At 41.9% G+C, this 14,638-nt stretch overlaps 1 protein-coding gene across 3 annotated transcripts in view; it reads right to left on the bottom strand.

Moving 5' to 3' along the window:
- OLFM3 (olfactomedin 3) overlaps window positions 1-14,638 on the bottom strand; it is a 159,185-nt gene that overhangs the window by 42,565 nt on the left and 101,982 nt on the right. The window contains exon 1 of one of the 3 annotated variants that reach the window (XM_081916065.1): window positions 10,658-11,005. The exons of 1 other annotated variant lie outside the window; for it this stretch is intronic. In XM_081916065.1, coding sequence (XP_081772191.1) covers window positions 10,658-10,828 — 171 coding nt within the window. In that variant the 5' untranslated portion in view covers window positions 10,829-11,005. Of the gene's footprint in view, window positions 1-9,344; window positions 9,503-10,657; window positions 11,006-14,638 lie in introns of those variants that run through there. One more of the 3 variants, XM_081916067.1, reaches the window with a different exon arrangement.

Consider the following 14,638-nt stretch of genomic DNA (forward strand, 5'->3'; position numbering starts at 1 on the left):
TCCACAGGCAGCTTTCCGAGTCATGTGGCCAGCATGACTAAACTGCTTCTGGCGCAACAGAACACTGTGACGGAAACCAGAGCACACGGAAACTCTGTTTACTTTCCTGCCACTGTGGTACCTATTTATCCACTTGCACTGGTGTGCTTTCGAACTGCTAGGTTGGCAGGAGCTGGGACAGAGCAACTGGAGCTCACTGCGTTGCGCGGATTCAAACTGCCAACCTTTTGATTGAAAGAACAGCTTTATACACAGCATAATTTTCATTTATTTTCATTCCGTCCTTAAGCTATTGCTTATGTAGTCAAAATGGCAAGAACCATACACAGAAGGGAGGTATCAACAGACTTGGGTTAACCTTGTTTGCAGAAGTACTTTTTTCTTTTTAAGAAAAAAAACTACCCTTGGGATTGGGGATCCCCCAAAACAGCCCCATGAGCCCCCTCACTGTCTATGGAATTCTGCCATACTGCTGAGAGAGGAAAAACAGAAAACTATGTGGAAGGGAAATGGAATAGGCTGTTTAGAAAAGGAGGACAGAGGAAGAAACATAGATATTTAAAGGTGGAGAGAACAATCTCATTGTCTGAATTGGTCATTTCCTGGTCACAATGTAAAGCTATTTTTATAGGTCCCCAGGGAAGGGAAGTGAGACCTGCCAAAGAGAAAATCAATGGAGAAATCAAAGATTTTAATTTAGTTAATACAGATGTTGGAAAATTCTGCCAAAAATGGAAAAGGAAGCAGAAATGGCTGCAACTTACAGCAATAGTCAGGAATAGAAATCAGTCACGTGAATACAGTGGGTATTCACACTGTTCTTTCAAGTCTGACAATAGTGCATAATTAGTAACTTTTTTTTTTTACAGTGTCCTGACACTTCTTTTACATTGAAATGAATGTATGTCACATAAGTAATGTAAATAGTTATGTAACTTACATTGAATAGCAGGCATTGAGACCTATAACATAGTGTTTGGTAGAAACCAAACTGCAGTGGAATGGAAATGGTGCTAATTGTGACAAATACAGGTCAGAATGGATAATGCTGCCTTATTAAATCTGTAGTAGTAATGACTGAGTACTAATGTGTCTACCCCACCCAATTCCTCTGAGGAAGACTGGATTGAAGTGCCTGGAACCCGGAACAGAAACAACATTTTGTTTCAGGGCTTTACCTAAGACATTAAAAAATAAGATTGACTTATAATTTTCTAAAAATAATTCAAATGCTGAAAAGGTAACAAATACAATCTATTTTGTCACAAAATCTTTTTTTTTTTAATACACATGGCAAAGGGGGATTCAAACCATAGCACGCATGACAATCACGTTAATGCATTTTCAAAATGCATTTTCTGGAGCAAGAAAAGCTGCAGTTTCCCAGTAACAAAATACTTCAGCACAAAGGCTGGGAAAGTGCAACACTCCCACCGCAGAAAAGTGCAGCCTCAAAGAAAGATGTCTGGATCCTCCATAAAAAAGGAATAAGAAAGGTGTATTTATTATTTGGAAAGGTCCGTGGAAAGACTTGCCTTAGGGCTTTCTGGAAAAAAGGTTTAGTGCTGAATTATATGAAGTCCACAATGCTCTTTTATCCATTGTGTTTATTATTGTTATGGCGGAGGGCATGTGGTATAACAAGAACAATAAAAGCAAAGCAAAACAGAGCCAAAGGGACCAATTTTGATGGGTTTTGAATAGCTAGAAGCATTGGAAGCTGGAATAAGCCCAGCTTATCAAAGCTACAACTGTTTGTAACATAAATAAAATGTGGGCCAGTGACATCTCCATTCCGTTACCTCCTGGTATATTAAAGCTGATGTCTTGCAGTAAGAAGACACTGTTGCTGGTCTGTACAACCTACCAAGTCACATGCAGCCCAGTGGTCATCTATGGTGGCTGGGCAACCGGCCCTATCATTAGGCAGAATGAGGTAGCTGCCTCAGGTGGAAGATGCAGAGGTGTACAGAGCAGCAGAGCACAGGTTGTACTACAGAGGTGTATGAGCCATGCGGCTTTCCCACTAAGCTAGCTTGGTGCCATCAGGTGCAGGGGAATATGTTTTCCCATTTACAGCATTGAAAGGACTCAGCTGCCAGTATGGTTGGCTTTTGCACATGGAATGGAAGAGAGGGAACATCTTTGCCTAGGGTAGTAAAACACCTTGGGCTGCTACTGCCTATCAAATACTTGACAATCCCACAGCTCCTCTTCCCTGCTAGGGTTTTGTAGTCCTTTGCTGTTGTTGTTGTTTAGTCGTTTAGTCGTTTAGTCGTTTAGTCGCGTCCGACTCTTTGTGACCCCATGGACCAGAGCACACCAGGCACTCCTATCTTCTGCTGCCTCCTGGTCAAACTCATGTTGGTAGCTTCGAGAACACTGTCCAACCATCTCGTCTTCTGTCATCCCCTTCTCCTTGTGCCCTCAATCTTTCCCAACATCAGGGTCTTTTCCAGGGAGTCTTTTCTTCTCATGAGGTGGCCAAAGTATTGGAGCCTCAGCTTCAGGATCTGTCCTTCCGGTGAGCACTCAGGACTGATTTCCTTCAGAATGGATAGGTTTGATCTTCTTGCAGTCCATGGGACTCTCAAGAGTCTCCTCCAGCACCATAATTCAAAAGCATCAATTCTTCGGTGATAAGCCTTCTTTATGGTCCAGCTCTTACTTCCATACATCACTACTGGGATAACCATAGCTTTAACTGTAGGCAAGCAGTAAAGGCAGGAACTTTCTCAAGCCGGTGGAAGGCCACCATAAATGTACAGTGACGTGTGTTCACATTTGGGAATTGCAAATGGTGCAGGTTACACAAATATATAAGTTAGTAGCCAAATGGTGCTGTGGAAAGCGTATGATACAATATTCGGGGCCTGCCTCCATTTTGTTTTCAGCGGTGTTATATTTAAGTCATCCAAAAGTCCCGATGTGGTGGTGTAAATAATGGTGGTGATGAGTACTATTTTGCAGAACTGATTATGGTTCTGCTAGCCACAGAGAGAAGGAACACACAGGTTGCCACCCCTGGCCACTAGAAGCTGGGATTCCTGCTCAGCACCCTTTTAGCTTCTGAAGTTCTGCCAGGAACCTTGTCTGTACTTTACAGTCACATCGGCAAGAAAACAAATTCTGAGCAAGTGCTGTTTTGGAAGTGTGCTCATACACAGCAGTTAAGCAGGTAAGAAGAGCCCCTACCCCACCCTCAAGGCCACCTCACGTGTGACATTTACAAAATGTGCATGGAAGACATTGTTGTTTGACATGTACACCCACAAAAGTAATGTGTGAATGCAATAAAAAAAATGTTTGCAACATGCAGGTGCGTCAATCAGGGAGCCTTGTTTGGCTGCAGGTCCCTGTTGAGTGCATGTTTGGTGGCAACCCTGGGTTTGCTGCCATGTCATGCATGAAATATCACCGGAGAGAAAGGAATCGGCTGCAAGACCCATGTACTCTGACTAGCATCAGCTGAAAGGGGGGCAGTGCCACTCAGCTGCCTCAGGTCACCCAGAGTGGCTGGGGAAACCCAGCCAGATGGGCAGGGTATAATAATAATAATAATAATAATAATAATAATAATAATAATAAACTGGAGGTGCCAGATATTGATATGTGGACCTTCTTCAGGCAGAGCTTGTGTTCTGCAACTGGGCTCTGCCTCCTCCCCAGCTCTGCTGCTGAGTAATCAAGGGATGATCAATCAGGTGATAAACACAAATTTGTGACCAATCCCAACATATGCTCATGTTGTATCCATGTCTCATTCACATTTGCGCCATTCTCCGAGCTATTAAAATGTGGGTTGCTTATTTATTTATGACACTTATCTACCACCTTGCTGCCAAAGCACTTAAGGCAGTTTATATTTTATAATAATGACTCAGTAATGGATCACAAGCTTGCTGTGGCATTGGCACATCTGAGGCACGGGATGGGGAGCTGTGGTGCTGGTTCCCGCACAGAACGAATAAGCAAACAGTTTGAGGGTGAGTAACAAACTTAACTGCAGATGTAAAGTTACTGAAAAGCTAACAAGGGTGAAAGCATTCTCACACGTGTAAGCTAGACTTATTCTTGCTGAGCAACGGCTTTGGACCCAGGAACTATGGGTAAAAATTCTTCCTCAGCATTAGACTCAGTTGGGCATCTTTTGGCCTCAGTTCCACATTTGGAAACTGGGTCACCATTATTGTACAGATGAGGTTAAGAGATAGGACAGCTACATATCACATACAAATCAAAGAACATACTGTGATGATGTTTATTCGATCCAAAACTAATATTCATATCACAATCCTATACAAGTCTATTCAGAAGTAAGTTCCACGGAGGTCAGAGAGACTTATTCCCAGTTTATGGAGCAATCCGATCTCTGGGAAGCCAGGATAATTTAAAGTGGCTTAAGATACGACAGCATAAAGTATACCAGATCCAAACTCCATTCAGATATGAGGCTATTGCTAACTGAGCAGGTGTAAGCCCAGCAGAGGGAAAACTAAAATAGAATTTGACTTATGCCACCCATTTTGATGGATTATCAGGTCATGCGATTGAGCTAGGAATTAGGATCCAGCATAAGTGTGTCCCTGCCCCCAGTTTGATGCCTGTCACATTGCAGAATGCCTCTTTTTTTTGGGAGGAGGGAGACTAATACAAGCCTCAGCTGAGCTAGCTTCAGATGAGCCAGGGTTGGGGGGGTCAGTCTTACACTGAACCAGAGATTCTCTACATCCTAACTCACTTATTCCTCAGAGAACCTTGGGTTTGGATTGCCTCCTAAGTGTGTATAGGATTGCAGCTTTCTTATTAATTTATACAGGGTAATCTATGTAGCTAATGGAGCGAACCCCCATCGTTCAGCCCAGATACTGAGATCCAGCTCTGGGGGCCTTCTGGCAGTTTCCTCACTGCAAAAAGTGAGGTGACAGGGAACCAGGAAGAGGACCTTCTCAGCAGCTGTGTCTGCCCTGTGGAACACCCTCCTATCATATGTTAAGGAAATAAACAATGTTTAGAAGACATCTGAAGACAGCCCTGTAGAAGGAAGTTTTCGATATTTTGATGTCTTGCTGTGTGTTAATTTGTTGGAAGCTGCCCAGAGTGGCTGGGGCAACAGTCAGAAGGGTGGCATAGTAGTAGTAGTAGTAGTAGTAGTAGTAATAATAAAAATGCTGAACAGGATAGCATAAGCAGAATGGGAAAGTTCCTTTCCCTGAAGGTATGACAATCTACATTTAGACAGTGAGGGAGACAATAAATAGGATGAGAAGAAGGATGGATTCTCAAAACATTACCTAAACCCGAAGGACATCAAGCATATTATGTATGAGATATGATGTGCTGGAAGAGTCCTCAGCATGTTGCATGCTGAACTAGTGCTATTCTAAAAGTAATCACTACAAGACATTCTTTGATGCATATTTAGCACAAAGAAAATTCCTTAGGCACAGTGGAAGGGCATTGTGATTGGCTACCCAGGCTTAAATGATTGATGATATTAGGCTATATTTAGGCCACAGTGCTCTTGTGCCTTCTGTTTTTCCTTTATTATTTCCGGCATCTTTTGTGATTTTAGAAGGGCTGTCGTTCCTAGGAGAAATGGCACAGCAACAAACAGGTAAAGCTGGATTTTCATTTTCGAAAAGCGTTGATGCACTTGTTTTGCATCAAAGAGCCATGGCTCAATGGCAGAGGATCTTGTTTGCATGCAGAAGATATTCAGGTTGAATACCTGGCATGTCCAGGTGGGACTGCATGAAACCCTGCAGAACTTCTGCCAGTCTGGGTAGACAATACTGAGCTAGCTGCCCTCATCACCACACCTAACAAAAACTAACAAAAGCCACAGGTGTGTCTCCTGCAAATGCAGGTTTGCTGCTTGCTGGTCTGAGAAAAATCAAGGAAGCTGGGGGAAATCTCTCTTCATGCAAAGGAAAAAGGATGCCTGCAAATCTTTAGGGCTGGACACACTGCAGGTAACAGAGTTATGAACAAGTAGGTCCCTGCCCCCAAATAGATTACATTCTAAAAATTAGCAGCTGGAAAAACTACAGAGGTAGAGTAAGAACTGCTAAAGGTAGTAAGTGATGAATGAGAACAAATGGGTGAGCTTCCTCTCCATGCAAGTTCATGTTGGATTACCAACAGAGCCAAATTATTTCTGAACTAGGCTGATTTCCTGAGCAAATCCAACATTTCGAAAAGCAGAATACCATTCCCTCTCAAATCTCCAGAAAGGCCCTCCCTGCTAGCTGAGACCTTCCAAACAACTTATTCCTTCCCCTTATATTAACAGCTAGTTGTGGGAGTTGTGGACATCAGGGAAAGTGCCAGGACATCAGGGAAAGGATGGAGGAACTTGTCTCCCTTTCCCTCCTCTCTTCATGTGATGTTATGCTGCTGTCAAGGGAGGATGGGGAAAGAGTGTTTGGTTTTCAGGGTAAGGTGGAGGAGGAGGAGATCAGGGCTGGGTATTCTTCTCAGGCTTAGATTTCAGCCAGATCTGGAGCTTGCAATCTCACTTCTCTTTTGAGATGATATTTATGAAACTGCAGGTCCCAGATATGACAAACTGTGACATTATCTTTAGAGCTGACATAAAATGAAGGGGTTACACCAAAACAGGCAGGTTTTGAAGAAAGATCTGAAAGAAGACAGAAAGACTGCCATGTATATGTAGATATTATGGTGATGACTGTTATGTTTATCTCTGCAGTGCTGTCCATGCCCTTGATGCTTTGCCAGGAACTAAAGGAAGACTGAGAAGTGGGGCATGAAAGATAAACTTCAGAGGGAAGTGGGGGAAGAGAGACAAGGGAAACAAACTAGCAGACGGAGGGGAAGAGAGTTGAGACGAGGGCAACATGAGATGAATGGGGGTGAATGAAGTTACTTTGCCTTTGTTTGAAGGGGTTTGGGGTTGCTGGTACAATGGATTAATAAAGCAGAATGCAGTATCAAAACTCACTGAAATATAAGTGAGAAGGACAAGAAGCTGAGAACAATTTGAGAGCTTTATTATTTATCTGAAACACGAGTACGATTCAGAATGCATGTAAAGCAATCTTGCTGCTAATTGTTGTCATGGTTATTTAATTAAAATTTGTATACTGCCCTATACTCACAGGATAAAATCGCAATATAAAAACACAAAACACACAATCAAAATAAAAACAAGAACAACCCAATAACCCCCTACAACACATTTTAAAAAGGGCATTGAATGTCAGTCAACCCAAGGCCTGGTTAAAGAGGAACATTTTTGCCTGGTGCCTAAAGATTTATAATGGGCCTATGGACCGTAATAAAGCTGTGTGTGTATAATGAAGGCGCCAGGCGAACTTCCCTGGGGAGAGCATTTCACAAGTTATGATTCATAGATGCAATGGTGAAGGGTTATACGTTGATCTATTCAAATAGTGAATATGTGAGTACATTCTATATGTTGCATGTTCGTAATATAGATGCCAATGTACGTGTGTTGAGTGTGTGTGTGTGTGTGTATGTAGATATAAATACATAGTTGAGGAATAGCTGTACTCCAGCCAAGCTGTTTATGTTTCTCATTGTCTGATGATAACACAGTAACATGTTTTTAGTTGCAATTGCTGGAGTTCAGATCTCTAAGTGGAAAAATTTCCTGCACAGATTCCACTGAATTGAAAGCAGGAGGGATGACAACAATGAATGCAAAATTTCTATTGAAACAGCCTCATTTGTTTCAATAGAAGACTGGCTACTCAATATATACTGGCCAGGTTTTTTGGGGGTGGGGATGGGCATCAAATTCCACCAAGTTCAATAAAAGCAGCAACTGAAAAAAGGGAAAAAGAGAATATTTCTCCAGCCCAGTTGGGGAAATAATAAAGGAAAGTGGATTTACTGCTCTTCCTTTATGATACAGTATGTGCAGCAAAATATCTGAAAAGGTACCAAGCTTCATAAAAAGACAACTCTTCACATTTGATAGTTTACTCCGAGTTTATCTATGGCGGATTCATAATCACCACCCAGTGCCTTCTACATACAGAGAACATATTGCTAACTGGTCCACAGTAAGACAGACATGCTATTATTTCCTTATCATTCCCCTGAAGTATGAGGATTACATTACTGTTGTAGGGGCTGCTTCTGCAGGGATTGCTGAAAGGATGGAGGCGAAGTGTGTTGGAATGTGCCAAACAAATGCTAGTTGTGAGCACAGATTATTTCTTGGGTCATAAGGTTTAGGACAGAGCGGTACAAATAATTCGCAGGATGTGTGATATCTGGAGATATTGTGTGCCGGACACCCTACACAGACACACAATCAAATACAAGCTGCTGAAGAAAGAAGGAAAGAAAAAAGAAGAGAGTGAGAAAAGAGTGACTAAGGGGTGGCATCCAAACTTTGTTTCTATCTGGGGAATGGAAACTCACCAGCCTACTCTAAGGTATATTGGCCCAGGTTCTGATCAGGTTGTCCTGACTTCTATCTCTACATTTGTCTCTTAGATTCATCACAGGAGTCCTCTCATAAAGTGTACACAGTAGGACATTTTAGACTCAACTTAATGGTCCCTTTAGATGGCAAGGTATATCACTTTGCTTCCTTTACATGATCTCACACAGCCACCCTCTCTTTAAAGAGGAAGGGGTTTTGCTAGACTTACTTCAAAAGCCAACCTGCTGTGCTCTGTGGCCCTCTGTGCTCATTCTGTTGAATTTCTGCCCCCAACTCCTTTCCTGATGGTACCACTGCTTTCAGGGTCTGGCAACAAGGCAGTTATACTTGAAGGCCTGCCCTTGGATCAAATTCCAAAAATTGTAAATTTTGAAATGAAGACAAATCATATATTAAAGCTAATTTATTATAGGTTCTACCCTCTTCCTGGCTTCATATGTTTCCCATATGAAACATATGGGTGGGGGGAACCCTGATAAATCATCTGGATCTATTAATCTATCTAACACCCATCCTCAAACATGTTTGGACAACGCATATCACATCAACCTTGCAAGGTTAGTTGGGCTGAGATTGGTTCAAGGCCAGCCAGTTACTTTTGTGGCTAAGAAAGAATTTGAACTCAGATACCCTCTGTCTTCCAACGTATCCTTTACACCACACAGGTTTTCCAAATTTGCAAAAATTAATAATCTTAATCTTAATCATTCAACATATAACTGAGAGAAACAGTGACACTTCGTCCCCGTCCTTGTAGCTGCAACCTTAACTAAACCCAATTAGTTTTTTTCATCTTACTGCAGTCAAACATAAGGACACACACACACACACAATGTATAGCCTCAATCCTTAACTCGATACAGCTCATTTGAGGTCTAAAGAGCTACATACACTAGTTTACCTTAGGTGAAGAGCTGATCCATCAAGTTTAGTAAGTCAAACTGGGTGCACAGTTCAGATAAACTCACATCTTCCCAGAGCCCCAGTACGTACAAAGGTGGGCAATAATTCAGTTGTATTTCTTGAAAATAATCAGAATTGTCTCCCTTCTACCCACAGTCTCCCTGAAATCAATAGGGCTACATTAGAAGGTCTTTAAAAATAGCAAAACAAGGAGCCTAAATGAACAGCACTGGAAGCTAACTACTATAATTATCTTCCTCTGTTCACAGGCTTTTGGCAAATTCAACATCGATCAGTAAATTAATCACATCTTTTAGTTTTTAAGTGAAATTTAGCCCCAAGCTGTTCTTGCCCTGATATTTGATTGCAATTACACTCCATGTTAGCACAGGTATGGAGGAATGATTCCTCACAGATATTTAGTTTAAGTGCCCTCTCTTCAAACTTTCATTAGCTCCTCTCTCATCAAATGAGATGGCAAAGAACCCAGGGTTCACCCCTTCCACCAAGCTATTAAGCCAATATTAAGACCACAGAACGAGACAGATAAAAGCAATTTTGAACTGGCTGCTCTTATGCTGGAACAAAAATTCCTGGCATGCATCATATATGAACTGCAAGTAGTCATAAACGGGAGATTAAATCCATAAGGAAAAGTAGCAGAACATCAATCGCTGGTAAACTGGGAATAAGAATTGGCATTCTTTCCTCACCGAATTGCTTGCAAGTATGTGTTTGTTTTCTGGCCGACCGGTAAAACTCCTACTTTTAAAATATTATTTTGTGATATTTACATGCTGCATTGAAACCTGGCAGAAGCAGGAAGGGGGTGAGGAGGGAGAAATTATTCTGCTCTGCTGCATATGATAGTTTTTACAATAAAATAAACATAAAAATAAACAACTCTGACAGTCTAATCTATTTTACTCCACATAACCATGACAAGATTTTTGTTTGTTTTTGGAATAATAATAATCCTGCATATGAAAACAATCCAAAACTCAACATCTAGAAACATCTTGCATATTGCATACAATACCCAGGGTTTTAAACAAGTATTCAACAAGCCCACTTCAAAACCTTCTCCTGCAAAGATCCTTTCCAGATGTTCTGAGGTTCTAGGGTCCAGCTCACAACATACATCAATTAAGAGTCTGGGGAGGTTTCCTACTTAAAACAGATTTAAAAAGGAGATGAAAAACTTTACGAAGAAGGACTTCCCAGTCTCTTAAAAAAGAAATTGCTGAATGTCTCTCCCCCCTCCCTAGCCCTCCTCCAAACGAAGCCTTTCAAGAGATTGCAGTTACTTACTAGAGTATTAGAAGTGGACAGCCTCGTGGTGTTTAGTCCTACCAGTGATGGGAGCGTTTGGGACATCCAGTTAGAAATCATTGCCATGGTACTAAGGACAGCACCAAGCTTGAGCAGTGGAGGACTCATTGCTGTGGAGGCTAATGAGTTTTCATAGTGACTGATTATCATCCTAGTGCAGGCTGGCAGGGAGAGGCGTTCCTGCAGCTCACAACATCCTCAGCATGAAAGGGGATCAGCCTCCCCAGATTTAATCATCCACTAAAACACACATCCAGGCAGCCTCTCCCTCTCTCTCTCTTCCCCCCTCCAGTGCAGCTCCTAGTCTCCTTTCTTATATCACCACACACTAAAGCAGGCTGGCCACAGACACACAATCCTTTTTATATGCCTGTAATTATTACAGCTTCCCTGTGGAGCGAAGGAAAGGGAGAGGGAGTGGGGGATGAGAGTGGAAGGTTCTAAGGAATCTGTTAAAATCTAGTTAGCTCAACCAGTGGGAGATGACTAACGGTGGCTAATAAAGCTGCCGCGCTCAGGACAGGCACCAGAAAAATAACCCGATGCAGCTAGCTGATGGATATGCAAGAAAGCCTCTTCTGATTCACAGACTATTATTTGGGTGGGCATATAACCACTGGAGAAACTGTGAACTTATGGTCGAAAGTGGTCCTGTATGCTTGCCTGCAGATCTTGTGTAACCATTTAAGGGTGCTGGGTTCTGTGGGTCTGATTTCCAAATAAACAGGAATAGGGTCAGGCTGCATATTTAGCTCTGCCAATGATGGCAGATGTCATATGTGCACAAATGAATGATCTGCATATACAAACCCATGATGGAGAAGAAGGGATGGAAGGAGGAAGACCTGTACACTTAGGGTGCAATGAATCACACACCTGCAACACTTGTTGGCAGTTGATATTGAGCAAGTTGGACTCTTTATGTTGGCTTTAAATACAGGATGGGAAATGTACATAATTTCAAATGAGGACAAAGGGATTACTGTAAAACCGGCTACCAAAACTTCTGTTTGTGATGTGGCGGAATAAGTGTTCTAACTTCATTGCTATCTAGGACAGCCATAAATACTTGTATCTTTAGTCCTCACAGATAGCAATGAAGTCTAGTTATATGTATCTGCTTTCCCAATACTCTTTCCTTGCCTCTTCTATTGATATTTAGATGGTTTAGATTGTTATCTCCCTGGGGCAGAGATGCTATTTAGTTACATTTGTCTGTAAAATATTGTGTATCCAATGGCAACGTACAAATAAAACACATCATCATTGGCAACAACAACCCCATAATCAACCACAGTTTCCCATGATTTCTACAATTTTCTGTTGTGACTCATGATATCACAATTTATCTAAGGAAACTATTGTACAAATAAAGAAGTTACCTAAGAACAATATTATAGATTTCTTATTTCCTAAGGGTGTAATAGGTTGGTCCCTGCGCATGAGAAAGTCTTTCCTGAGAAAGTCAGGACTCACTTTTCCTCAGTCTTAGAATGAAGGCTCACCTGAGGCCACCTGGGCTAGAACAACCCTAGAAAAAGATGCTGTTGGCAGGTAAAGGTTTTGAAATATCTACAACTGAAACTTCCATTGAGCTCAGTAGCAAAGCATGTTCCAAAGGCCTTGGGTTCAACCCCATGTGTCTCCAGGTAAGCCTCCTGTCTGAAACCCTGGAGAACTTCTGCCATTCAGTGCTGAGAGAGCTAAGCAAGAAAGACCAATGGTTTGACTTGGTATTTTGTCTCTGCTTTTATTTTGGCTGTGCTGCTCTTTGCTAATAGGTTTTCAGCTCTTATGAGATTTTTTCAGCTGCCCACATGACCACATGAATTTGAGGGTGGTTGCAGTTAGCTTGTTTATCTGTGCTGTTTTGGGATTTTATGATGTTATTTTTTTGTGTATCTCTGCCTTTTATAAAGCTTGTTAAGCTATTAATTGGACATTGCCCAGGGAACCATGCAATGGCGTGAGGAACAAATAAAAATAAAGCAGCTGCCTATGACCTTCTCTATCTCTTTGGTATCCCAGAATATTATCACCACATGAAATGCCTTAGTAACCAGCAGTATGTATAGGATTGGATCTTAAACACCCTTAATTGGCAAGGAGTTCCATTTTAATAACGGATTGGATGTAAGTTGCTTCTGTGAAACTTTGTATGAAATTCAAGTAACTTTTCCATATGCTCTATTTACTTTAGAGAAAGTAAAAGATAAAACACAAAAAGCTTGCTTCTGGCTCCAATTCGCTGCAGTCATCATCCAACCTGTGCACCAAGGCTCAGGTGAACATTACTACGACTTGGGCAGGGATGTCCATGTGATGAACATCTGAAGCATCCAATGTGTGTGGAAGGCCATTTACAGGCATCACATGGCTGCTTATGCATGCAGATCTTTCTTGCTGGCAAGTAGATCCCACTGGAACTGGTAGGGCAGGAGGCAGGAAGACCAACAATATGTTGAGCCAGTGCCAATGGCAGGCAGAGACACCCCCTGGCTGGTTGTGTGGGGACAGGCAGGCAGGAGTTGGCTGAAGACAGAATGAGGTTGGTAGGGAAGTGCCCCATTTGCCCTCATGGACTAGCCTCCATCATTTGTTACGAGTGAGACATTTGTTACTGAGAGCAATGAGGTCTGAAGGGAGGAGATTGGATATCACACAATGCTAAATAAATGGGAAGAGTTGACAAAGTAAGATGGCCTGTGTGTGCGCGCGTGCGCATCAAATATGCTACTTTCAAAGTGAATATAAAAATGAGAGAATATTTGGCACAACCATCCTACGCATCCCCCTGAATCTGTGCTCCAAATGCAAACCAAAGCTCCTCTTTCCCCTTATGCATTTCAAATTATTTCAGCCTATCTCTTTGATTTAGCCAAGATGTACAGAAAAATCAATCAATGCCTATTTCAAAACACAGTGTGATCTGCTGTATAATTTTATGAGGGACTCGGAGGCTTGGCCACATATATACAAAAGAGATCCCTCGCTTCTAAATATTGAATTCTTTCTTGGAAATACTGAGTTTGACGGAATATTATTTTGCAGAAAGTATTCTTGTGAAGTATGCCCTTGAAAATTGGCTAAGTTTTAGTCCACAGGCAACTGAGGGAAAGCAAAATTCCATTTGAAATTTGTAGCTCTCTGCTCCATGGAAAATCACCAGCTAGCAGTTAATAGAAAATATATGAACTAGAATATGCCTCATAGCTACCTTACTACATGAAGAATGGCACTGGAAAGGCTGGCACTGCCACACAGTAAAATTTGCTGTAGTCAATATATGGAAACGGTGCATTTCCAATTGATTATAGGTGGATGCAGATATTCGTTATCAAATAGTAATTTATCACAGGGTGCATGTGGCCTCTTTCTAAGATATATTCCTGGTTTAGTTCAAAGCAGCAGCAGAAGACATAGCTAGACTGTTCCTGGACTGCATCACTTCAGACTGCAAGTGGGGCAAATCACGTTATTGAATACAAGGACGGGGAATCGTTGGCCCTCGGTGTTGCTGTACTGCAACTCCCATCATCCCCATACAGCATGGCCAATAGTCAGGGATGATGGGAATTGGAGTTCAACAAGAGGTACCGAGCCACAGGTTCCCCACCCCAGATTTTGCATTTCCACGTTTAACAAGTTCTCCCCAAATCTGCAAGCCTAGCCTTGACAGGTAACTTTTGTATGTGCAGCAGGAATTTTAATTTAGTTTATTTATAACATGGAGGAGAACATCAATCACATGAGCTCCACAAGTGCTGTCTGAAACGCTACAGTCCAGGCACAATTTCACTGCCTCATCTGTGGATAAGCAGAATTTTACCTCTCATCAGATGCAGATGTCTAATTAAAATGTGGAGTAAGGTGCTCTTCCCATATCTGTCCTCTGATTTCCATTGCAGAAGTTTCTCTTCAGACTTACTGTGGTGAGCATGGAATGGCTTGATAAGCTGG

Source organism: Podarcis melisellensis (assembly GCF_964234715.1).
Source record: "Podarcis melisellensis genome assembly, chromosome: 6".
Taxonomy (NCBI): Eukaryota; Metazoa; Chordata; class Lepidosauria; order Squamata; family Lacertidae; genus Podarcis; species Podarcis melisellensis.